The sequence below is a fragment of the Abramis brama genome (assembly GCF_963993115.1).
Source record: "Abramis brama genome assembly, chromosome: 9".
Lineage (NCBI taxonomy): Eukaryota > Metazoa > Chordata > Actinopteri > Cypriniformes > Leuciscidae > Abramis > Abramis brama.
The window spans coordinates 41,110,276-41,135,543 of record NC_139971.1 but is presented as its reverse complement, the minus strand read 5'-3'; the positions used below and the strand labels follow the sequence as shown (position 1 = coordinate 41,135,543).

Here is a 25,268-nt window from a genome sequence, read left to right as displayed (position 1 = left end):
TGAAAAAGTAACATAGTTCTTGTATCGTTTAAGTATAGCAGTTATTACAGTAAGGAGGGAGACCAGAGACAGTTGCAACGGGATATTTGCAACATGTCATTTTTCTCCAATCAGAAACAAGCTAGAGTGATGACACTCATACTGAACATGCACAGTTACACCCTCCCCCCACCAAGAAGACACTAGACATTATTCAACATCTGCTGCTGCTTTTATTGAACAAAACTTGTTTTGGAGGTTTGAAAGTAAATTTTTTCATTAGATATATTTTTGTCATACTGTCCTGACATTTTGTATGAATTATTCAAAACTTAGTTTGAATTATTGTTTTGTTGACTTCTAAGTGACAAGGTTAGCATGTGTCAAAGTCAGTGTGTCTATAGCCGGCACATGATGTTCTGTCATGGCTGATAGGGTTGGGGACGGTTGCAACAAGTTATAAATTGCATGTTTAATAAAAGTTTGTTGCATTGCAAATTGTTCAATTCTTCCTGTCTGACACTGAAATATGGAGAGATTGAATAGCATCTGTAACACCTGCGCACTGAAGGCCTATGTTCTATAAACTAACAAAACTCAATAACTGTTATTGATAAATATGACTAAATAAATAAATAATAGGCTACAATAATATTATTGTATAAATAAATAATACTATAATATTATAGTAGGCCTAAAACAGGTTGGTCTAGTCCAAATAGTCTCTGAGTAACTGAGAGAAACGCAAAAAGTGTTGCAACTGTCCCCTGTCTCCCCAATATAATTACAGGTAAGACCATTGATGGCTTCTCATTACCATTAATGTTAACATTTTTCTTTCTTTTATCTATAGCATTTGTTATGAAAAATAAAAGCCTACACATGTATAAACTATAGCTACAACATGCCACAGTTGTAATATAAATCTTTAGTGAAAAATCTATTCCCTTAACAAAGATTATCTATTATAAATGAGTTCAAACCAATTTAACATTTAACAATAGAACACGTGATCAATTCTAGTAAAGGTTGTCATTAAAAAGCTTTCAAATTAATGTTGGTGCAGGATGATGTTTCCTCCTCTTTTTATCAGTCTTTAGTGACGACTGTTTTTAGATCATGTTTGACTTTCTCCATAGCGTTTTAAAGTGGTAAATTCTCAATAGAATTCAAATTGGCTTCATATGTTTTCATCAACGTCGCGATAGGAACACACGGTGACGGGACGCGGCAGTCGCGTGTCATGTTCATTTCAATAGACAATAGCCTAGGCAACTGCACAAAACGCATCCACACTTTGCAAAAGATGCAAATCTTTGTGCAAATGAATCCGTTGAACGCGGCGCGACTATCCAATAGAAGTAGAGCACATGGAGACTGGGTGTATGGCGGATGTTGCCATAAATATGTTAACGGACATGTTTGTGTTTGTGTCATTTTGTCGTCCATTATTTTCTTTTTCGTTTGGTTCAAATAATTTGAGGGAAAGATATACAATCTTCATCATTAGGCTATTTATGTCCTCATGCACCACAGAGGGGAAAAAGGAGAACAAAAAGGGTTCATGATACCAGGAAGAGCAGAGAGACTATAATTTTAAAATTGTACATCTGTAAATTAGCTACAACATAAACTGTAGCCTACTACACTTGTGATTAAAGGGATACTTCAGGATTTAGCATTAAGCTTTGTATTAGTAGAAAACCTGTAGTATTTTCGAATTACCATGTTTTCCACCCTCATATCCCCCTGAGACAAGAGATTTATGCATTTTTTGTCTGGAAAAAATCCTCCGATGACGCAAAACTCGTCATTTTGCGTCATCGGAGGATTTTCTGGCCAGAGGCTAAAGACTACAGCCAGTAGATGGCGTTGTTCCGCATGTTTTCAACCCGCCCATAGGGGGTGGGATCTCACTCACAGAATGTACACAGTGTCAGCCATACTGTCTATGGTGTCAGCCGTCTTTCTTTGGAAGCTAAGCTAGCAAGCTCTTGTTCTGTGGAGAAATCTGAATAGTAGGAGAAAGCTGAATAAGTAGAGGTTACATCCTCCTTTTCCCGGACTTGTCCGGCGGGCGAGATCGTCCAAAATGTCCGGGATTCGGCTTTTGCTTTCTGCGGTCGCCATTCATTGTTTACATGCACACCTCTTGTTTCAATCTAACTGAATTCATTCCGATTGGTGAATCTGAATGTAGTGTTTACATGAACGCTAAACAAGTGATCGGTTGATGTGCGTTTTACCATTGCTAAGAAAATTCCCGCTCCTCCGTGAGAGAGGCGAGACCCGGCGTGTCTCAGTAATGACGCCACCGGCCTCGCGCCGTTCTCCCGCGGCCGTCAGCCTCGTCCTGCTCGCCACAGTAAACATGATGAATGGATGGCGAGTTGGCGACTGTAGAACGCAAAAGCCGAATCTCGGACGTTTTGGGCGAACTCTAAATCCCTGGCAAACTCATCACGTAGGCTAGCCTTTTTGTTTTCAACTGCGCTCCCTTACCGGTAGGCGTGGCCTCCTAAGGCAGCGAAGCAAGTGCATTCTGGGAGTTGTCTTTTATCCACATGAGCCAAAAATACATTTTCTGGCTTTTCTCAGTCTAGAAAGCGCCAAATTCAAAAATTTCTTCACATTTCTTCTACTTAAATGACCTATTTTAAATACATATTCATCTTCCCAGAGGTGAAGTATCCCTTTAATAGAATAAAGTAATGCAGACTAATTAGTAGTTCTACATTAACACTTCAGCTGTTACTAGCTAATAAACAAGCTCAACATAACTAAGTAGCCTAATATCGAATTTAGGACTAAGATAGATAGTTCCTTATTAGATAATCGATAATTACTTAATGAGATTGGCATCATTAATAACTAATAATTATGACATCCTGCATTACTTACATTTCTTATTAATGACAGAACATTATTCTATAGTGTTACCCATTAAAACAATTAGGCTATAGCTAGGCTATAGCCTATATATATATAGCCTATATAATATATCTGTCTTCACTCCTTTCTTCTGCACTGGAAGCTCCTGTCACCAAGACAAATTCTGTGTGCGTGTAAACACTCGGTAATAAAGCTCATTCTGAGTGTGATCATTTGGATCTTAATAATGATCCTCTCAGATCCAAGATGGTTATTCGCTTCCGCCACTTTATGCAAAATTAAACTGTTTGGCTTCATTCATATTGCGCAGTAATTGATCCGTTCTGTTCGTACAGCTTATTAAATCTCTGAACAAGCGATGTAAACAATTAATTTAATTAATATTCTGATTCGGTGTGGGCGGTCAGACCGGCAACATGTGAGAAGTGTTCACTTCGGGCACTTATGTTTTTAATATTAAATCACACAGAAAGAATGGTTAGGTCGAAGAAATTTTTTATTTATTCTTTCTAACCTTTTACTAATCGTCAAACAACTACATTCCCCCTTTTAAATGGACATTTATTGCACCCAAATTCATCATATATAATTGCAGATTACAACAAACTAAGAACTTGATCCAAAGTGAGCATTATATGGACAAATTCATGAAAGCATACAGTAGCCTCATATGGCTGCAAATAAAGAAGTAAATGATTAACTACAAATGATTAACTGATGGATGTAAAATGAAGAAAAAGATCATTTTCTTTTTCAAAAATAACCTTTTAAAAACATAAAACCCAAATATATGTAAACTAATTTCAATTAAAACATGCGACAGAATAGCCCTATAGTGATGCAAATTACATTTATAGTTCAGACTCACATTATCAAACTTCAGCCTATTTATTAAAAGGTCTTGGGCTGCCGTCCTCTTTATAGATCAGGTCAATGACACAGTTTATTAGTGTCTTGTGATTGTCGTCCAGATCCGGTATATCAGATTTACGAGATTGCTGAAGATTCTTCAAATTCGAATCCCATATCCTTGATCTTAAAATCACCACCAAAATGGCTCTTTTGGAAACATCATTGACTTTCCCAGTGGGAGGAACAGGTGTGGTGCGGCTGAATCCAAAATCATCCCAATTATTTCCGGTCATATATAACTGAGAATGACCCAGAATCATTCTTACTGGATCATGTTCAAGAAACAATTTGTATGCATTCTCCCACCACTTTTCATCCACTTTATCGTTTATGTTTAGCCAATCTGCCATCTGTTGAAAAACAGGAAATAAAAATGAGTGCGCAAGTGATCAGTTTACATCAGTGTTGTTACTTTAGGTCAGTTTTAAAATGTTAAATTGATGAGTATTAAATACACAGATAGTGATATTGAGGTATGTAAATATAAACCCTTCGTACGGGTGATGTTTTTATGCTCAGTCAAATCATTGTGAATGTATCATATGATACTGAGCTAGTTATGCTTCAATCATAAATGATCACACATATTATTAAAACCTTACCGTTTATAGGCTTTGTGATGTCCTGTGGCTTCCTCTGAAAGTTGAGTTGATACAGAGGATTCGCAGCTGTCTGTACACTTCCAGTCCTGTTGTTTGATGTGAAAAGTAAAGACACTCAAGGACTTAAATAATCTACAGGGTGTGGCTTTCAGGTGCAAATAAACAAGCAGCTCGACCAATCCGGCTGTAGCACGCATGTCTTATACAAGTATGAGTAATACTGCATAATGTAGACTCTATTTACTGTAATAAGGCTTTATGCACCAGTGCGGTCACACCATACGCAGTTACATTGCTGTAATCTGAGATCTTTTAACCAGCACAACTGGCTATTAGTTGAACTGAGGCCAGAATGTCGCCAACTTAGAAACTGGTTTACCTTTTATGTGTTAACTTTTAATATATGAAAAAAACCTGAACAGATTTTACATGTCCATGTCATCAGCACGGATGAGTATCTGAAGGTCAGCATTAAATACAATGTGTAACTTTTACATACAATACTCGTATGTGTAACTAGAGAAACCTGTGAAGACGTCTTGTACTTGTGCAGGTGAGTTTCCCGCCATTTTTGCTCGAAGTTTTCTTATTTGGGCCAATAAATGAGGAGAAAAGTGAAGCCAGGATTGGGAACGGTGTTGCAGTTTTCACACTGCAGAAGAGGAGAGAGGAATTCTGGGAACAGCTCTTTACAAACATTGGTAGGAGAGCTTTCATTCTTTCATTACATAGAAATATACTCATGATGTCCACTAGTATACTTCTTTTAAACTAAAAATAAGAAAGTGTACTTTTATTGTACTTCTCAGAAATATACTTAAAAGTACACTTAAGTATACTTGACTTATACTGACAGAAAAGTCTAAGTATATTTGGCCTATACATCATGTACTCAATCTTTTGATCGAGATTTACTTACACATATAAAATAAGTATTCTAAGTATTCTTGGCTTGTAGTTGTGTTTACTCTTTTGATTGAGTAGCCTATTAAATACTTTTTTCACGTGCATACTGTCTTACATTGTTTGAAAATATTGATTTATAATCAAAACAGATATTTTCCTAATTCTGAGTATGTGAATGGTTTTATTCGCAGACATTAAAGAGTCAAAGCACAGTTAAAGAAATGTTTCAAGTATAAAAATGTATACGTAAATAGAAACATAGTATACTTAAAGTAATAAAAATAATATATAAATAGTAAATTATAAGTATGATGTTATGTTCACTTAAAGAAAATGTACAAGTATATTTGCAGTATAGAACTAATCTAGTAGTTTACTGAGATTGAGAGTATATTTAAATAAAAAGACAAAGTGCACTTTCATAAACTAAAAAAATTGCTACAAGTATTTGACTAGTAAACTATCAGTATACCTATAAGTTCACTTGTATAGTTGCAGTACAAATGAAAAACGTATTTGTAAGCTAGTTGTGTACTACTGCTGTTACACTTAAAGTATACTTAAAAGTATACTTTTATACACTAAAAACTGGGTCAATTTGGTCTCAAGTTGTATTGAAATAGTACACTTAAAAGTATACTACTAGAACATTGATATTAGTGTACTTGCTACATAAAGTATACTTAAAATATACTTGAACTTTACTCATGTATACTTAATAAAATTAACTTGAAGTAAACTTATTTTTTTTGTATGGGGTTGTATTTGAGAAATACAGTTATTATAAAAGCGTATATTTTTGTTCCACAGATAAAGAGGAACAGAAGCAGGTTCGAGAACGAGCAATTCTCAAAGTTCAGGAGAAAGAAGCAGAAAAGTCTAAAGCCAAAGCCTCCAGGATTCAGCAGGAGAAGAAATATGCGCTGGAAACCATGATGAAGGTCGAGATTCATTTTTGCTCTCAGATTTACTGATTTTACGGCTTTCTTGATATGCTCACGTTATCACATTGGAGTAGCATGATGATTCCTTTTATTGCAGTACAGTAATAATAATTGAATGAGAATCATAATTAGGGGGAAATGTGCATGGAATTAATCTTCATTTATCATTGATTTAATCATTATTTATGCAAAATATAAAATAATGTAAGATTAAAATGACAGTAAAACACCAGAACCTTATATTCTGACTCCAATGTGATAATGTGAGAATCAAGAAAGCCGTAAAATCAGTAAATCTGACAGCAAGTGTTTGTTTGTCTTATGTTTAATAATCATAATAAATGAAAAGAAGTAGCCTACAACAAATGCTACCAGTATGTATTAATTATTGATTTAATGCATTTTTAATCTACCCTATATTTTTAATTAATGCTTATATACAGATTATTTTCTGTATATTATTAAGCACAGATCTTTTTCTCCTGTATCTGAATGTTGTCTGGAACATTATTAGTTTGCTGCTGAACTCTCTGCCTGTGTTTCAGCTTGAGAACGAGGAGCGGGACAGGATTCAGAAGATTAAGGATGAAGAGTGTGCGAGAGCCACGGCAGAACTGGATTTCTGGAGAGAAACGCAGAGGAAAACAGCAGAAGAAAAGGAGAAGCGGCAAAAGCTGCAAGGAGCCGGCAAGCGCGACAACAAGCCGGTTTATCAGAAAACAGAGCGAGCAAACGTTACTCCTGCAATCACACCACTGCACAATACCAGCAGCACTACATCTGGTAAACAAGCTTTCATTCTCAGATCCAGAGCACATCTAACGTTCACTGTTCTTCGTGATGTTCGGCTCTTCATACCAGAAAGCAGAAGTCAAAATATATTTGCCATATTTCCTTGCTAGGGCAGAGAAGCATCAGACCGAAGCCTAAAGATCTGCCTGTTCCCAGATCAGCTGGCTGTATTAAGATCAGCTTCACTCCACGAGTGTTTCCCACCGCGCTCAGAGAGTCTCGCGTGCCGGAGGAGGAAGAGGTCAGATCTGCTTTAACCACAGAGATCAGCACTAAATCCATTCTGTCATGTTGAGGATCACACACTATCCAAATGTTTTGCAAGCACAGCAATATATCAATATATATCAATATATATCAATAATATAGCAATATTGAAGCAACAATATATCGACCACCATATCGGTATCAGCCGATATTGGTTAACTTTTAATGTTATCGTTATCGGCCTGTTAAGAAAATTTGGCCGATATATTAAAGGGGGGTACAATGGTGTTTCATGTATTCAGAGTTGTTTACAGTGTTAAAGAGATGGATTCTCATGCTAAACATGGCCAAAGTTTAAAAAAAAATATTTTGGACGAATAACGGAGAATTTCTGTGCCGAAAATCTTACTTCCGGGTTGGTACAAGTTTCGGCTGATTTTTTTCGATCGTGGATCTATTGACGTAGACCAGAGTGGAACTCCTTATATGAGCATTTCTCCCGGAAAAGCTCGCCCGCGCACACGTCGACCAGAGGAGAGCGAGACCGCGCACATCAACGCGCTTCAACAGGAAATCATCGGCAGCGCTGGCTAGGATTTGTTCAAGAATGTCTCCAAAGTGTGTTTTTGGATGTGAGGGAAAGCTTACCGTGGTCAGTTCCCAAAGAACCCAGCGTTACAGTAACAGTGGATGCAGATTGTTTTTCCGGGGCAAAAACGGAGTTGTGCAAGACTGTTTGTTCCCTGCATTTCAACGATGATTGTTTTATAAACAAAGCCCAGATCGACGGATTTGCAGATCGTCTAATGCTTAAGGATTGAGCAGTCACAATGATAAAGGTTCGCGGTCGTGGAACCGCAGGCGGTGAGTAAAACTGCTTCAAATGTCTCTGTGTGTTGTTAGCTCGGCGCGTTAGCACAGCTTTAGCTTCGCCCACACGGCCCGCCTCCAGCCGCTCGTTTTTTTTCCGGAAAGACTCGGTACAGCCTATCTTTCTTTTATAAATATAATAAAGCTAAAGACTTTTTGGAGATATGAAGGATGCAATACTACTCTAAAGGTACTCAAGATTAACAGGAGATTGAGTGAAAATGAGCATTTCACCCCCCCTTTAAAGCCGATAAATAATGGATTATTTGCTTCAGCTGAGACTCTTCAGATGTTCAACATGATGCTTTTGAATTGCTTGAAATATAATTGGAAAAAAGGAAAATACAGTTCAGTGGAACATGTCTGCCGTATAAGCTACATAAAATTATAATAAAAACATTATAGTTGTGTGTTTGGGATGTGGCTTTTACTGGTGAGACTTTTGTTTTTGTAATCAGGCTCTTAAAAATTATATCAAAATTTGGATTTAGATTTATCGGCCAATATATCGGTTATCGGCTTTCAAATCTAAAGAATTATTGGTTTTCGGTATCGGCCAAAATGTTCATATCGATGCATCACTAATGCACATATCATGTCCGTGTGTGTGTGTGTGTGAGCAGTGGCTGAAGAAGCAGGTGGAGGCCAGGAGAGCAGTGGACACGGATCTGGCTGAACTGGAAGACCTGAGCGAGGAAGAGAGAAACCCAGACTGGCTGAAAGAGAAGGGCGAGTGAGTGTCACAGCTCACACTCAGAGAGGACGATGGGTCTCAGACCAAACAGATCATAAATCAACATATAATTCTCTTCCATCAGTTTATTTGCTTTTATATACACACTACTGATCACAAGTTTAGAGTCGGTAAGATATTTTAATGTTCTTGAAAGAAGTCTGCATTTCTTTGATCAAAAAGTAAAATCAGTAAAAATGGCAAATATCACTGTGATGAAGACTTTTGTTCTGGTGGAAAGTGAGCAGTCACAAGACGTCCGGTCAGAGACGTATATCTCTTTAAAAGATGGTAATTTGCAGCCACATTTAAACAGTAGTGGTTCTAAATGAAATAGAAATAACAATATTCAAATTATAACATATTCAAGATTCAACATTGTTCATATGGTTATGCACAGAAGAACATAAGCATTGTAGTACTATGGTCATGTTATCCATACATTGTAATCTAGAGTCATCAAATTTGGCTGATAATACTCACTAAATACTACTATTAATGATATTATGCATGCAATGACTCAATATTTCACAGATATACAAATATAAGCACTTAACATAATGACACAGATAAAATAGTGTAACGTTCTCTGACACGTGGTATAATCATATATCTTTATTCTATCATAATCCTATATACATACTCAACTTTACTTAGCAATTGAGATTATATGCTCACAGATAGATATTGAACTCTCTTTTACATGTATTTACTTCAGATAAACTCCGCGATGCAATAAAAAAATGCATGCGTCGTAACATCAAAAGATATCAAATTACAGGTTTAACATCAAAATAGTAATACTTGAAGTACAACTTGTATGAGGTAATCAATAACTGAACAAAGATTAATCACTGGTATATGAACGCATCAAAACAAGCAGCATAACTCCATCAAACTTTCTCTAATGCATGTCTTTATCTCTTAACGTAATATTTATCTAGCCACAAGGGGGCATTAGTGTCTCTTTTATAAATATAATACCGATTGAGAGCCTTTTCAACAATCAAATAACTGTTTTCAATTGTAATAAACTAAACTGTAATTTATTCCTGTGATCAAAGCTGAATTTTCAGCATCATTACTCCAGTCTTCAGTGTCACATGATCCTTCAGAAATCACTCTAATATGAGGATTTGCTGCTCAAGAAACATTTATGATTATTATCAATGTAAAAAAAAACAAAAAAAAAAACATTGTGCTGCTTTTTGACTGATTTGATGAATAGAAAGTCCAAAAGAACAGCGTTTATTTGAAATAGAATATTTTTTAATTATAAATGTCTTTACTGTCAGTTTTGATCAATTTAATGCATTCTTGCTGAATAAAAGTATTAATTTCATTTTTTTTTAATCTTACTTACCCAAAACATTTGAACAGTAATGTACAGCGTTTGTACACTTAAGTCACACTTACAAATGTCTGAATGTCATTGCATTAGATAACATTTCTAAGCAAGTGTCATTTGTTTTAAAGAAAGACAGTATTAAATACCATAATCACCTACTTTGTTTTTTCCTTTTCCTGCAGTAAATTGTTCATGGCAGGAAACTTCCAGGCCGCTGTCAACGCTTACAATCTCGGCATAAAACTCAACAGGAAGATCCCAGCTTTATTTTCTAATCGAGCGGCCTGTCATCTCAAACTGAGAAACCTTCACAGAGCCATTGAGGACAGCTCTCAGGTCAGTTTCTTCCTCTTTTAAATGACATTTTCATACAGCGGACTGATTTCCTTCTCTCTTTCTCAGGCCCTTGAGTTGCTGACGCCTGCGGTCTCTGCAAACGCTGCTGCTCGACTGAAGGCTCACGTGAGGAGAGGGACAGCGTTCTGTGAACTACAGCTCTATGTGGAAGGTACCGGAGCACATCAGTCAACTATGAAAATGTGTGCGATAAATCTATGCACTGAAATCACTTTGACCAGCTAATATAAAAATATCTGATGCTCTCTTTAAAAAAATCTGAATTTAAAATTTGGATTCCAGTCATTTCATGAGTTGGAATTTGAGAAGATTTGGCCTCTATTCATGATATGTAGAGTCAGTTCAGTGCTGTTCACATCCATCATTAATTATAGCATACAGCAGAACAAAACGTCCATTACATAGTTTTCAGATATCAGAATAAACTAGTGCAAAATGCCCGTGCAAAATCAGTTTTTAAGTGTGTTTTTAGTAATTGTTGGTTTGGTGTGTTTGAGTGCACATTGTTACAATTACACAGCAAAAGTTCAGTGACATTTTTATTTGTGCATGGTAGAAAGCACACAGTGAACTCTGAGAAAACGCTATGCTTGAGCAAACAATTTGTGAATAGGCAACTACAAATGATGCCCGTGAAAGAGACTGTGATCGCATTGAATAGGATATGTTTAGTTGGTGAATAGCATAGGCTACTATTACACAGTAGCGATAACGTTAAGCGCACCGGAATGAAATATAATATTCAGAAGTAAACAGCATAGCTGACTTACAGATTCAGTTTACATCCACAAATGAATAAGCGCGTTGATTCAGGGAGCAGTGCGAAGTGCCCGTGCAAAATCAGTTTTTGTGAGCTGATCGCTGAATAAAAAAGTTCAGGAGATATTTCATGATAAAAAATAACTTTTATATTGATTCAATGGATTAATTGCATTTTGGAAAAAAAGTGTCATGAATTTATTGCATTTTTGGGAAAAAATAATTATTTTTTATAATAAATCTGTGAAAATCTAAATCTGGATTTGAATTGTTTATGTTATTATAACCTAAAGATGCGGTGGCCGAGAGAGCTCAACGCGCTGCAACTGAAGAAAACACATGCAAATAGAAAAACACCTGCAAATTAAGAAAACATCTTCATCAGTTTCACAACACATGTGTGCTCCAAATACTCACAACACAAACAAATACAGAAACGCGCTGCAAATAGAACAGAACACAACGGAAATGTTTCTGGGGAACCCAATAAGTGACGGACCCGGCTGGGACAAAATGCACTTTAAAATGCACTTAATTTCTGCTTGTGAAACTCCTGAAGTGGAGTGTAACATCTATGTGAAGTCTTTATTACAAAAATGACATGTCCTAACTGGACAACTTTAAAAAGAAACTGAGACATTTTTGTAATAAAGACATTTTAATTAAGGAGTGCCTCGGTTATCAGAGAATTCTTTCTCTACACTGCCTTTTAGATGTTCTACCTTGGACCGAAGAGCACCCAAATTTAACTCAAAAGGAATTGAGCACGCCATTCATCTTGAATCTAAACAGTATCTATGTGAAGTATTTCACTATTAAATCAATCTGATGTTTTTTAGGTCTTCTGGATTATCAAGCTGCTCTAGAAATCGACCCACGAAATGAAGCCCTGCGAACTGATACAGACAAGATTCGTGAGATCATACAGGGCAACACGTCACCATCCAACTCCTAATAATCCACAGCATGCCAACTAGGATTATGGGTGCAGCTGTGATCAATGCAGAAATGTACATGAACATGTTATGTGTATCTGTGGAATACAAATATACAGCGTTTTTATAACAACTATATGTCTCAAATACAACATCACGAGTATAGTTATGAAAGAATGAAAGATCTTCTACTGGTCCCACAATTAATCTCAACACCGTTTCCAATCCTGGCTTCACTTTTCTCCTCATTTATTGGCCAAATATGAAAACTTCGAACAGAAACGGGGGAAACTGCACAACAGTTCAAGACACATATGAACAAGTACATGATATCTTCACAGGTTTCTTTTTTTCTTTTAGGACAGGACAGAGTAAGACAAAATACAAAGACAGCACTGTATATACAAAACGATTCTGACAAGCAAAACAAACAAGGTTTTACACGTGATTATATGATTATATGGAGTAGTGTGTGTGTGTGTTGTGCATGTGTATCTCTAGCTTGCATGATTCTAAATTTATATGTCAAGCAGAGCGTTTGGGAGAGAACGAAATAGATGGTTCTACACTTACGAGTATTGTACGTTACAGTTACACATTGTATTTAATGTTGACCATCAGATACTCATCCGTGCTGATGACATGGACATTAGTGACATATTGCTTTTAAAGGGACGCTGATATACAGTATTTCTAAATTGGCCAGATTCTGGACTAGCCAGTAGTGCTGGTTAAAATATCTCAGATTATAGCAATCTGACTGCGTATGGTGTGACCACGCTGGTGCATAAAGCCTTATTACAGGAAATAATACATTGTGCAGTATTACTCATACTTGTATAAGACATGCGTGGTACATCCGGATTGGTCGAGCTGTTTGGTTATTTCCATTTGAAAGCTACACCCTATAGACTTTTTAAGTCGTCGATTGTCTGTTCTTTTCACATCAAACAACAGGACTGGAAGTGTACAGACACGGTGAACGCTCTGTATCAACTCATAACTTTCACAGGAAGCCACAGGACATCACAAAGCCTATCAACGGTAAGATTTTAATAATATCTGTGATCATTTATGATTGAAGCATAACTAGCTCAATATGATACATTCACAATGATTTGAGTGAGCATAAAAATATCACCCAAGGGTTTATATTTACATACCTCAATATCACTATCTGTGGATTTAATACTCATCAATTTAACATTTTACAATTGATCTAAAGTAACAACACTGGTGTAAACTGATCACTTGCGCACTCATTTTTATTTCCTGTTTTTCAACAGATGGCAGATTGGCAAAACATAAACCAAATAGTCAATGAAGAGTGGTGGGAGAAGGCATACAAGTTGTTTCTTGAATGTGATCCAATAAATAGAATTCTGTACCATTCTAAATGTTGTATGACCGGAGATAATTGGGATGATTATGGATTCAACCGCACCACACATGTTCCTCCCCCTGGGAAAGTCAATGATGTTTCTAAAAGAGCCATTTTGGCGGTGATTTCAAGATCAAGGAAATGGAACTTGAACTGGAAGGATCTTCCGCCATCTTATGAACCTGATGTACCGGATCTGGAAGAGAATCACAAGAAACTAATAAACTGTGTTACTGACCTGATCTATAAAGAGGACGGCAGCCCAAGACCTTTTAATAAATAGGCTGAACAATATTGATCGATAATGAGAGTCTGAAGAACTATAAATGTAATTTGCATCACTATAATTGTAGGGTTATTCTGTTCCATGTTTTAATTGAAATTAATTTACAAATATGTAATGGTTATTTTTAAATAAGAAAATGATGGTCTTTTTCTTCATATTACATCCATTAGTTAATCATTTATACTGTAGTTAATAATTTACCTCCTTATTTGCATCCATATGAGGCTATTGTATGCTTTCATGAATTTGTCCATAATGATCTCTTCTATTGATTTATTAACTCCTTATTTTGTTGTAATCTGCAATTATATATGATGAATATGGGTGCAATAAACATCCATTTAAAAAGGTGAATGTAGTTTTTCGGGAAGACGATTAGTAAAAGGTTAAAAAGAATAAATAAAACATTTCTTCGACCTAACCATTCTTTCTGTGTGATTTAATATTAAAAACATAAGTGCCCGAAGTGAACACTTCTCACATGTTGCCGGTCTGACCGCCCACACCGAATCAGAATATTAATTAAATTAATTGATTACATCGCTTGTTCAGAGATTTTATAAGCTGTACGAACAGAACGGATCAATTACTGCGCAATATGAATGAAGCCAAACAGTTTAATTTTGCATAAAGTGGCGGCAGCGAATAACCATCTTGGATCTGAGAGGATCATTATTAAGATCCAAATGATCACACTCAGAATGAGCTTTATTACCGAGTGTTTACACGCACACAGAATTTGTCTTGGTGACAGGAGCTTCCAGTGCAGAAGAAAGGAGTGCAGACAGATATAAATATAATTGTTTTAATGGGTAACACTTTAGAATAATGGTCTGTCATTAATAAGAAATGTAAGTAATGCAGGATGTCATAATTAGGCTACCTTAGTTATTAATGATGCCAATCTCATTAAGTAATTATCGATTATCTAATAAGGAACTTTCTTAGTCCTAAATTCGATATTACTTACTGATTAGTTAAGCTTGTTTCCATATTAGTTAATAGTAGCTGAAGTGTTAATCAACTACTAATTATTTTTTTATTATATTATTCTGTTACCAATGAATGTAGCCTACATAGCCTATTACACGTGTAGGCCTACAGTTTATGTTGTAGCTAATTTACAGATATACAATTATACAATTTTAAAATTATAGTCTCTCTGCTCTTCCCGGTATCATGAACCCTTTAATTTGTTGTCCTTTTTTTCTCTGCGGTGCATGAGCACATAAATAGCCTAATGAAGATTGTATATCTTTCCATCAAATTATTTGAACCAAACGAAAAATAAAATAATGGACGACAAAATGACACAAACACAAAAAATTCCGTTAACATATTTTTGTTGTTGTTGATAATGGCAACGTCCGCCATGAGACACCACGAACTTTCACACGGGACTGCCGCTTTCTCTCGTTGTGGATGCGTTTTGTGCAGTTGACGATATATTGAAAATGAACATGACACGCGACTGCCGCGTCCCGTCACCGTGTGTGAAAGAGATTTGAGATTTGCGCGAGCCGTTCTTATCGCGACCTTGATGAAAACATACGAAGCTAATTTGAATTCTATTGAGAATTTACCACTTTAAAACGCTATGGAGAAAGTCAAACATGATCTAAAAACAGTCGTCACTAAATAGACTGCAAAAAGAGGAGGAAACATCATCCTGCACCAACATTAATTTGAAAGCTTTTTAATGACAACCTTTACTAGAATTGATCACATTCTATTGTTAAACGTTAAATTGGTTTGAACTCATTTATAATAGATAATCTCTGTTAAGGGAAAACTACTATAATATTATAGTATTATTTATTTATACAATAATATTATTGTAGCCTATTATTTATTTATTTAGTCATATTTATCAAATAACAGTTATTGAGTTGTTTATGTGTAGAACATAGGCCTACATATATTCAGTGTGCAGGTGCTATTCAATCTCTCCATATTTCAGTGTCAGACAGGAAGAACTGAACAATTTGCAATGCAACAAACTTTTATTAAACATGCAATTTATAACTTGTTGCAACCGTCCCCAACACTATCAGCCATGACAGAACATCATACGCCTGCAAGACTGACTTTGACACATGCTAATAACTATGTCAGTCAGAACCAGGGACGGACTGGGGCTAAAAAACAGCCCTGGACTTTCTCCCAAATAGGCCCATCATCCGGCCATTCGCCCCTGTGCGACAGACACTAGCGAGGATGTCCTGATACTATATGCCACAATACTGTAGCCTATCAGACAGCAAGTAACATCTCAAAACCAATGATGATAATTGGGGTTGTGTTTATTAATGAAGCCTCAGCCTTCAAATAAAGACAAAAAATGTACAATGCCATAAAATACAAATAATGAAATGTCACTGCAGGCTACAGAAACCCCAAATTACACAAACTTGTAATTATAAAACATATAGCCTAGTTACTATATACCAGGGGTCTCCAACCTTTTTGTGTGCGAGGGCTACCTCAAGGGATAAAATAATCTAGAAGGGATTTTTATTTGTTATACTCAAATATTTATTATACATATAACATGGTGAAGCTTTTTTACTTTTCACCATCATATGAGAAATAATAAAATATCTTGATATTCTGGTTCAGACTTACAAGTGTTTAAAAAAAAAATTCCTGGAAAATTATGAAAATATTTATTGATTTTTTTGTTGATTTTCTATAAACCTATTGTATGTGTTATCAAAGTATAAATATAAATGAATAAATAAATAAATAAACTGCCATAACTTCTAAACAAAACATTACTGCATTACATTTAATACATTTATACATGACTATATTAATATAACAGCATTGTTTTACAGTTAATTCATAAGTTGTGGAGTGAAATGTCTTCTAACTGGTTTGTTTTCGGAACAATGTTTCGCCTGTTTTTTGCGTCAATATGTTGAGAATCAGCGCTGTTTCATCTGGCTTTTTACAAGCTTAAATCACATAGTCATTTGTGGGTTTATAATAGAGATAAGATAATTCTCCACTGAATTGAAATGCTTCTCAGTGGATCGCGCAGCTCTGTGTAATAATGTTCGCGTGATCGAGATCAGCTTTGGCCGCGATCGCTGTTTTTGGGCCGAGCTGATAATGCTCTGCGCTGCTCAGATCAAACAAGTTTTGTTCCGCTTTTTGAGTGTTTGCCATTTGATGTTTCTCATACGCAACGCAAATGACAGAGTATAATCAAAGAGAGTTGGGTAATTTTGTAAAGGCAAAAGTTCAACGAAACGTTTAGTTGAAAAGGTCGCAAAATGATAGGCTACCATTTATTCGAAGTCTGGAACCCCGACAGCAAGTTGGGGCTATTTATAGAGTGTGTTTAGTGGGCAACTCATATGCACCACGTTGGAGACCACTGCTATACCTTAACTTAACTATTCAAATATAATGTAAGCAAATTTAAAAGTGCAGCCTTATAAAACTAACTTTCTGTCGGTGGCTGTAGGCCGACTCTTCTTCCTCAGGTGTTGTTTTTTACACGTATCATAAGTGATCGTATTAGTGCCCCTGCTGTTGGCTGTTCATATTGCTTTATTAGACTTTTTTTTTGTGCCGACGGCCCTCGGTTGGACGGCCGTTCTGGACTTTTCCAGAATGCACAGATTGTCAGTCCGTCCCTGGTCAGAACTCAACAAAACAATAATTCAAACTAAGTTTTGATTAATTCATACAAAATATCAGGACAGTATGACAAAAATACATCTCATGAAAACATTTACTTTCAAACCTCCAAAACAAGTTTTGTTCAATAAATGCAGCAGCAGATGTTGAATAATGTCTAGTGTCTTCTTAGTTGGGGGAGGGTGTAACTGTGCATGTTCAGTATGAGTGTCATCACTCTAGCTTGTTTCTGATTGGAGAAAAATGACATGTTGCAACTGTCCCTGGTCTCCCTCCTTATTGTAATAAATGCTATACTTAAACGATACAAGAACTATGTTACTTTTTCATAAGGCCAAATAGAATCAAGAGCTTTAAGTCTGGACCTTCTTGAATTATTGACTAAACATTTGGTTTTCTCCGTGTGTAAAATGTGTTCTGCTAATAATGACAGATATTAGGGAAACCTGGTTTTCAGATATTCCAAGAGATGACAGGAAATTAACATGTTCAGTAGATATAAGAACATTTTAAGTAAAGATAGTTTGACTTCTCATTGCAGTTACGTCATCAACCAGCTTCTTTGGTCCACACTTAAACCCATCCCAGTGTTCAAGCCAGAACTACGCCCTTTCTTCTCGAAGACCGATCCCAAGCAAGCAGTCGCCAGACGAGGTGAGCATCCTCATATGGCTCAGAAGAAGAAGGCAGAAAAATACTATAGCGGACTGACACACATTCAAAAATAATATAAAAACAAATTACATATAACAAAGGCCTAAATACATTTTTTAATCTCAGAATTATGGTTTTACGGATTTCTTGATATCTCACATGATCACATTGGAGTCAGGATACAAGGTTAATAAAGGATTATTAAATGCATGATAAATTAATGAATTTGTGTGTCTTGAACACTTGTTCCAAAAATAAACCACACATAATGCTGGAGAAATGTTTTATTCACTCTTAAAAAAAGGAACTTTATATTTTCAATAAAACTACATTCACCTTTTTGAGTGGATGTTTATTGCAACCATATTCATCATATATAATTGCAGATTACAACAAAATAAGACCTTGATCTGGAGTTAATAAATCAATAGAAGTGATCATTAGACAAATTCATGAAAGCATACAATACTCTCTTATGGATGCAATTGAGAAAGTAAATGCTTAACTACAGGATAAATGATTGACTGATGGATGTAATATGAAAAAAAAGAAAGAAAATAATTTTTAATTTCAATTAAATCATGCCACACCCTATACCATTATAGTGATGCAAATTACATTTAGTTCAGACTCTCATTATCAATCAATATTGTTCAGCCTATTTATTAAAAGGTCTTGGGCTGCCGTCCTCTTTATAGATCAGGTCAGTAACACCGTTTATTAGTTTCTTGTCAGTTTCGCCCAGATCCTGTACATCAGCTTCAGAAGATGGCGGATCTACCTCCCACTCCTTCCAATCCATTTTCTTTGCTCTTGAAATCACCACCAAAATTGCTCTTTTAGAAACACCACGGAACATCCCAGAAGGAGGAACGGGTGCGTCACAGTTGAATCCATTATCTTTCCATTTATCTCCGGTCATATATAGTTCAGAATGTCTCAGAATCTGTTTTATTGGATCACTTTCAAGAAACAACTTGTAAGCCGTCTCCCACCACCTTTCACTCATGTTCTTGTTTAAGATTTGAGAATCTGCCATCTGTTGAAAAACAGAAAATAAAAATGAGTGCGCAAGTGATCAGTTTACATCAGTGTTGTTACTTTAGATCAATTGTAAAATGTTAAATTGATGAGTATTAAATCCACAGATAGTGATATTGAGGTATGTAAATATAAACCCTTGGGTGATATTTTTATGCTCACTCAAATCATTGTGAATGTATCATATTGAGCTAGTTATGCTTCAATCATAAATGATCACACATATTATTAAAATCTTACCGTTGATAGGCTTTGTGATGTCCTGTGGCTTCCTGTGAAAGTTATGAGTTGATACAGAGCGTTCACCGTGTCTGTACACTTCCAGTCCTGTTGTTTGATGTGAAAAGAACAGACAATCGACGACTTAAAAAGTCTATAGGGTGTAGCTTTCAAATGCAAATAACCAAGCAGCTCGACCAATCCGGCTGTAGCACGCATGTCTTATACAAGTATGAGTAATACTGCACAATGTATTATTTCCTGTAATAAGGCTTTATGCACCAGCGTGGTCACACCATACAGTTAGATTGCTATTAATTGAACTGAGGCCAGAATGTCGCCAATTTAAAAAACTGGTTTACCTTTTATGTGTTAACTTTTAATATATGAAAAAAACAGAACAGATTTTACATGTCCATATCATCTGCACGGATGAGTATCTGAAGGTCAGCATTAAATACAATGTGTAACTTTTATGTACAATACTCGTATGTGTAACTAGAGAAACCCGTGAAGATATCTTGTACTCGATTCATGTGTCTTGAACTGTTGCACAGGTGAGTTTCCCCCCGTTTCTGTTCGAAGTTTTCTTATTTGAGCCAATAAATGAGGAGAAAAGTGAAGCCAGGATTGGCAACGGTGTTGAGGAGAGAGGAATTGTGGGAACAGCTCTTTACAAACATTGGTAGGAGAGCTTTCATAACAGAAATATATTCATGATGTTGTATATCTGAGACATATCAGCACTGTTTTACAGACAGGGCTTAGACTAAACCAGGATTGGGCCTTAGTTCAATTAGGATATTTAAGTAGCTTTTATAAACTTGCCTTTAAAAAAACATTACTGGTGTGAATTCTTGAGACAAAACAATGGATTCAAACATGTATTTTAATCTGGGACTAGCTTGAGCCTTGTCTGTGAAACCCGGGGCTAGTTATTTTTAAAAACGCTGTATATTTTTATTCCTCAAATAAAGACAAACAAGCAATCAATTCTCAAAGTTCAGGAGAAAGAAGCAGAAAAGTCTAAAGCCAAAGCCTCCAGGATTCAGCAGAAGAAGAAATATGCGCTGGAAACCATGATGAAGGTCGAGATTCATTTCTTGATTCTCACATTGGAGTCAGAATATAAGGTTCTGGTGTTTTACTGTCATTTTAATCTTATATTTTGCATAAAGAATGTTATGTTAAGAATGTTAAATTCATGTTAAATTAATCTTATTTTCATGCAGATTATGATTCTCATTACTGTAGCGCAGTATCAAGCGTAGCGTTAGTTCTGGCAGGTCACGTTAGTCAAGCGCGCATCAGCTGACCCTCAGCTGACCCACATCTATAGGAATAAGACCAGAGGTGGACAAAATACACAACTTCCTTACTTGAGTGAAAGTACAGATACTACTGGTCAAATATTACTCCGTTACAGATTAAAGTTGTAAAGACCGATTTTTACTTAAGTAAAAGTACAGAAGTACTTGTTTTTAAAACTACTTAAGTATCAAAAGTAAATTTCAATGCATTGTTTAATTATTGTTGCATTGTTGTGTGTAATACTTACAGTACCTTATGCCTCTGAATCTATGCCTGACTGCCCTCATATCAATTTCACATTTATTTCTAGAACACAGTTCCAGTGGGATTGAATGTGAGATTGAATAAGTCACTCAATAACGTCCACAATGCTTTCAGACACCCAAATGGCTGTTCCCTCAAATACTGCCCTATTTAATGTTTTTTGGATTTTAGTATGAATATATTAGCCTTACTTCGTCATACTCATATTCTAGTCAATGAGATTTGATTATGGGGCGTATCTCAACCGAACCAGGGGAAAAAAAACTCTGCACTCAATTGGATAGATCTACAACCAATCAGAGCAACGGAGTAAATGACGCATATTCTTCATTCATATTTTCAACCAACAAAATGTCGCGGCTCTCTGTTCCTCTTTTAAAATGAATGCGCTGTAGTGTGGATATCTTCTATAACAGACGCGATGGCGGAATATACACATGATGTTTCATAAACAAAGTTCGGGAGGAGCACGTACAAATAATCAATCCAATATCAACTTGTCATCAAACAATACCATGTCTAACGTTACCCTATATCAGCATGAGGAAGCATATTCACTCTGTCAACTTACCTAACACTCCTTGACAGTTTTTCAGCATCCCTCCACCACCCCGAATCCTCACTCTTTTCTTGTCTTGTTCTCTCACAACCAGGAATACGAGTATGGGGGGAGTATGGCTACCGAGCCCACAGCCCTCTCCTCGGACAGCACGTCATACGCATTTATTCTATCTGACTTATTTGTAAGTGTGAACTCGTGAAATCTCAATTCTCCAGCTGCAGTCGTCTTTGTTGTAAACTAATTCAAATCAAGCGCTCTTTGGTGACGTGGGTGATTACGTAACCGCAGATCATCTGTCCATCATCGATTAAAGGCCGCCCTGGCAATTTGATTGGCTCGGCCTTTTGGGAGCCGAGCATAATTACTCCTCAACGGATCGAGTCCAGACCGAACTTCCCGACCAAAAAATGTTGTGGGCGGGGTTCGGGCTGGCACCCAGGCTAAAGGCTTGTTCGACTTCATGCAGCTCTGCGCAGACCGATCGGCGGCTGACTTGAAGCAGTGCATGCCGGTTAGAAATTTTGTCCGACTTGATGCAGCGCCGACGCCACGTGACTGTGACGTATGCCATCAAAGTACCGCGAGGGCAATTCGAGAGTAGCCGGAGAACTCTTCTTCTTCTTCTTCTTCTTCTTCTTCTTCTTTTTATTGGCCGGAGAACTCAGCCAGCGCAGCTTCTCAAGAGCGGCTGCACTGGGCTGCACGTGGGCTGATGACGACACAGCTGTTCCACGATTGGCCGGATTCACTGCATGACAACGATCACGTGTGTTTCGTGTTTATTCGAACACCTTTAGTTCTTCTAAAGCACTCAAATCAGTTTATTATAACAGTAAACACTCTTTTCATGTCGTTGTCATGTTATATTGTGTCATGTTTATCAAATAAAACAGATTAAAAAACGTAGACTCCACTTCATTTATAACAGCTTATGTTGAACTTTATTCTTGTTCAAACAGACGCTGTATGAAGCAGTACATAAAGTATTGAATGAAAATGTATCTGTGTATTATTTGGCAATATTGCATTTATTTCACTTCAGCTGTGGTAAAGTATGCAAACACCACGTGAGCGGTCACTACGGGAACCAGAAAAGTGTCCGACTTCACGTCTCCGTTTGCAGCTCCTCCCCGCCTGCACGCGGCTACTCTCGCCGATCGGTTGCATCCAGCCGCAGCCGATGTCGAACACACCTTAAGTCTTAGGCTACTGTTATCTAAGCTAGTGTGCACCAAAACAATAACAAAATTCACATTTAGAACACCAAACCCAATGTTGAAAATGAAAATCAGGTTGATGTCAGAATCCAACACCAGGGGTGCGTTTCCCGTACAACTATATAGCTCGCTGCTTAACTACCATAGTACAATGCATCGTTGGAGAAATCAACTAGCTAGTCACGACTGTTTCCCGAAACCGTATGTCGCAAAGTATCGTTCAACCACGTTGGTTTATGACGTCTCGCACGTGGTGGACTAATAACTTATTTTAATTAATCTGTTTTGAGATCGAATTAATGCTAGATTTTGTCATATAAGTTACAGACATGGCATCTGAAGACCATTTCTAATTTTTCTCAGTTATTTTGCTTTATTACCAGACTCAATAATTGGCTCGTTCTTACATAGTAGAGCACGTTCGCAGTCTTCAAAAACTGTGCTTTAAATCTCTTGACAAACTAAAAGACGTAAATTACAGCCTAAAAGATCTGCCTGTTCCCAGATCAGCTGGCTGTATTAAGATCAGCTTCACTCCACGAGTGTTTCCCACCGCGCTCAGAGAGTCTCGCGTGCCGGAGGAGGAAGAGGTCAGATCTGCTTTAACCACAGAGATCAGCACTAAATCCATTCTGTCATGTTGAGGATTCACACACATAAGGGAAGAAACGATATATCGGCCGATATTGGTTCATTTTTAATGTTATAGTTATCGGCCTGAAAAGAAAATTTAGCTGATATATTAAAGCCGATAAATAATGGATTATTTGCTTCAGCCGAGACTCTTCAGATGTTCAGCATGATGCTTTTGAATTGCTTGAAATATAATTGGAAAAAAGGAAAATACAGATCAGTGCAGCGCAAGTCTGTCATATAAGCTACATAAAATTATAATAAAAACATAATATTGTGTGCTTGGGACGTGGCTTTTAATGGTGAGACTTTTGTTTTTGTAATCAGGCTTAAAAATTATATCAAAATTTGGATTTAGATTTATTGGCCAATATATCGGTTATTGGCTTTCAAATATAAAGAATTATCGGTATCGGCCAAAATGTTCATATCGATGCATCACTAATACACATATCATGTCCGTGTGTGTGTGTGTGAGCAGTGGTTGAAGAAGCAGGCGGAGGCCAGGAGAGCAGTGGACACGGATCTGGCTGAACTGGAAGACCTGAGCGAGGAAGAGAGAAACCTAGACTGGCTGAAAGAGAAGGGCGAGTGAGTGTCACAGCTCACACTCAGAGAGGACGATGGGTCACAGACCAAACAGATCATAAATCAACATATAATTCTCTTCCATCAGTTTATTTGCTTTTATATATACACTACTGATCACAAGTTTAGAGTCGGTAAGATATTTTAATGTTCTTGAAAGAAGTCTGCATTTCTTTGATCAAAAATTTCAAATACTGTATTATTACAATATAAAGTAACTTTTAATTTGAATATATTGTAAAATGTAATTTATTCCTGTGATCAAAGCTGAATTTTCAGCATCATTACTCCAGTCTTCAGTGTCACATGATCCTTCAGAAATCATTCTAATATGATGATTTGCTGCTCAAAAACATTTATTATTATCAATGTTGAAAACAGTTGTGCTTTTTCCGATTTTTTGTAGAAAATGTGGTAAATTTTAAACTAAATTGATGAATATAATGTTCAAAAGAACATTGTTTATTTGAAATAGAATCTTTTGTAACATTTTAAATGTATTTACTGTCACTTTTGATCAATTTAATGCATCCTTGCTGAATAAAAGTATACATTTTTCTCTTTTAAAAAAAAAATCTTACTGACTCAAACATTTTGAACAGTAAGTGTTTGTATTTATTTTTATTTATTTATTTCGATCTCCATTAGCTGCACACGAGCAACTACTCTTCCTGGAGTCGATACAATCCAACATGCTGCTTACGAAATTTTACACCAATATTCAATACATTACATTTTGCAAAACAAAACACTAATGCAATTAAAAACACCACACCCCTACTCACACATACCTACATACAAATCCAAACACACACACTCATATACACCAGACCTAGTTTAGTCATAATTCTGACTATAAGCAAGAATTTATAGTGGAATAACAATTTACCATTTGCAATACATTTTAATTTATGATCAAATGCCTTTTTAAAAGGACTTTAAACTGATGTTTACTGTGTGCATTAACAATGTCTCTGGGCAAAATGTTCCAACCGGACATGGCTCTATAAATCATAGTCCTCTTTCAAACCTCTGAGCAATAGTCCAACTGTGACAAAACAAGTGATTTCATAACATCTGCCCTCACGTTAAAAGGCAGCATGTGAGAACACTTTCTCACCATAAAAAGACCATTACACATCCTGCGCACAACCATACTGATATGCTTGGACCATGATAAGTGGTTGTCTACTTCGATACCCAGAAGCCTCGTCTGTAGTACCTGCTC

At 36.5% G+C, this 25,268-nt stretch overlaps 1 protein-coding gene across 1 annotated transcript; it reads left to right on the top strand.

The window, feature by feature from the left end:
- Positions 1 to 4,643: 4,643 nt before the first annotated feature.
- LOC311089539 (dynein axonemal assembly factor 4-like) lies at positions 4,644 to 24,047 on the top strand (the record flags this gene model as incomplete). The annotated part of the gene is made up of 12 exons (XM_084124262.1): positions 4,644 to 4,682; positions 4,939 to 5,086; positions 6,102 to 6,232; positions 6,781 to 7,018; positions 7,138 to 7,268; positions 8,728 to 8,837; positions 10,368 to 10,521; positions 10,588 to 10,693; positions 12,141 to 12,255; positions 18,093 to 18,205; positions 23,231 to 23,409; positions 23,934 to 24,047. 12 exons carry the CDS (start codon positions 4,644 to 4,646, stop codon positions 24,045 to 24,047), a joined length of 1,578 nt encoding a protein of 525 aa, XP_083980388.1.
- Between the last annotated feature and the right edge of the window lie 1,221 nt (positions 24,048 to 25,268).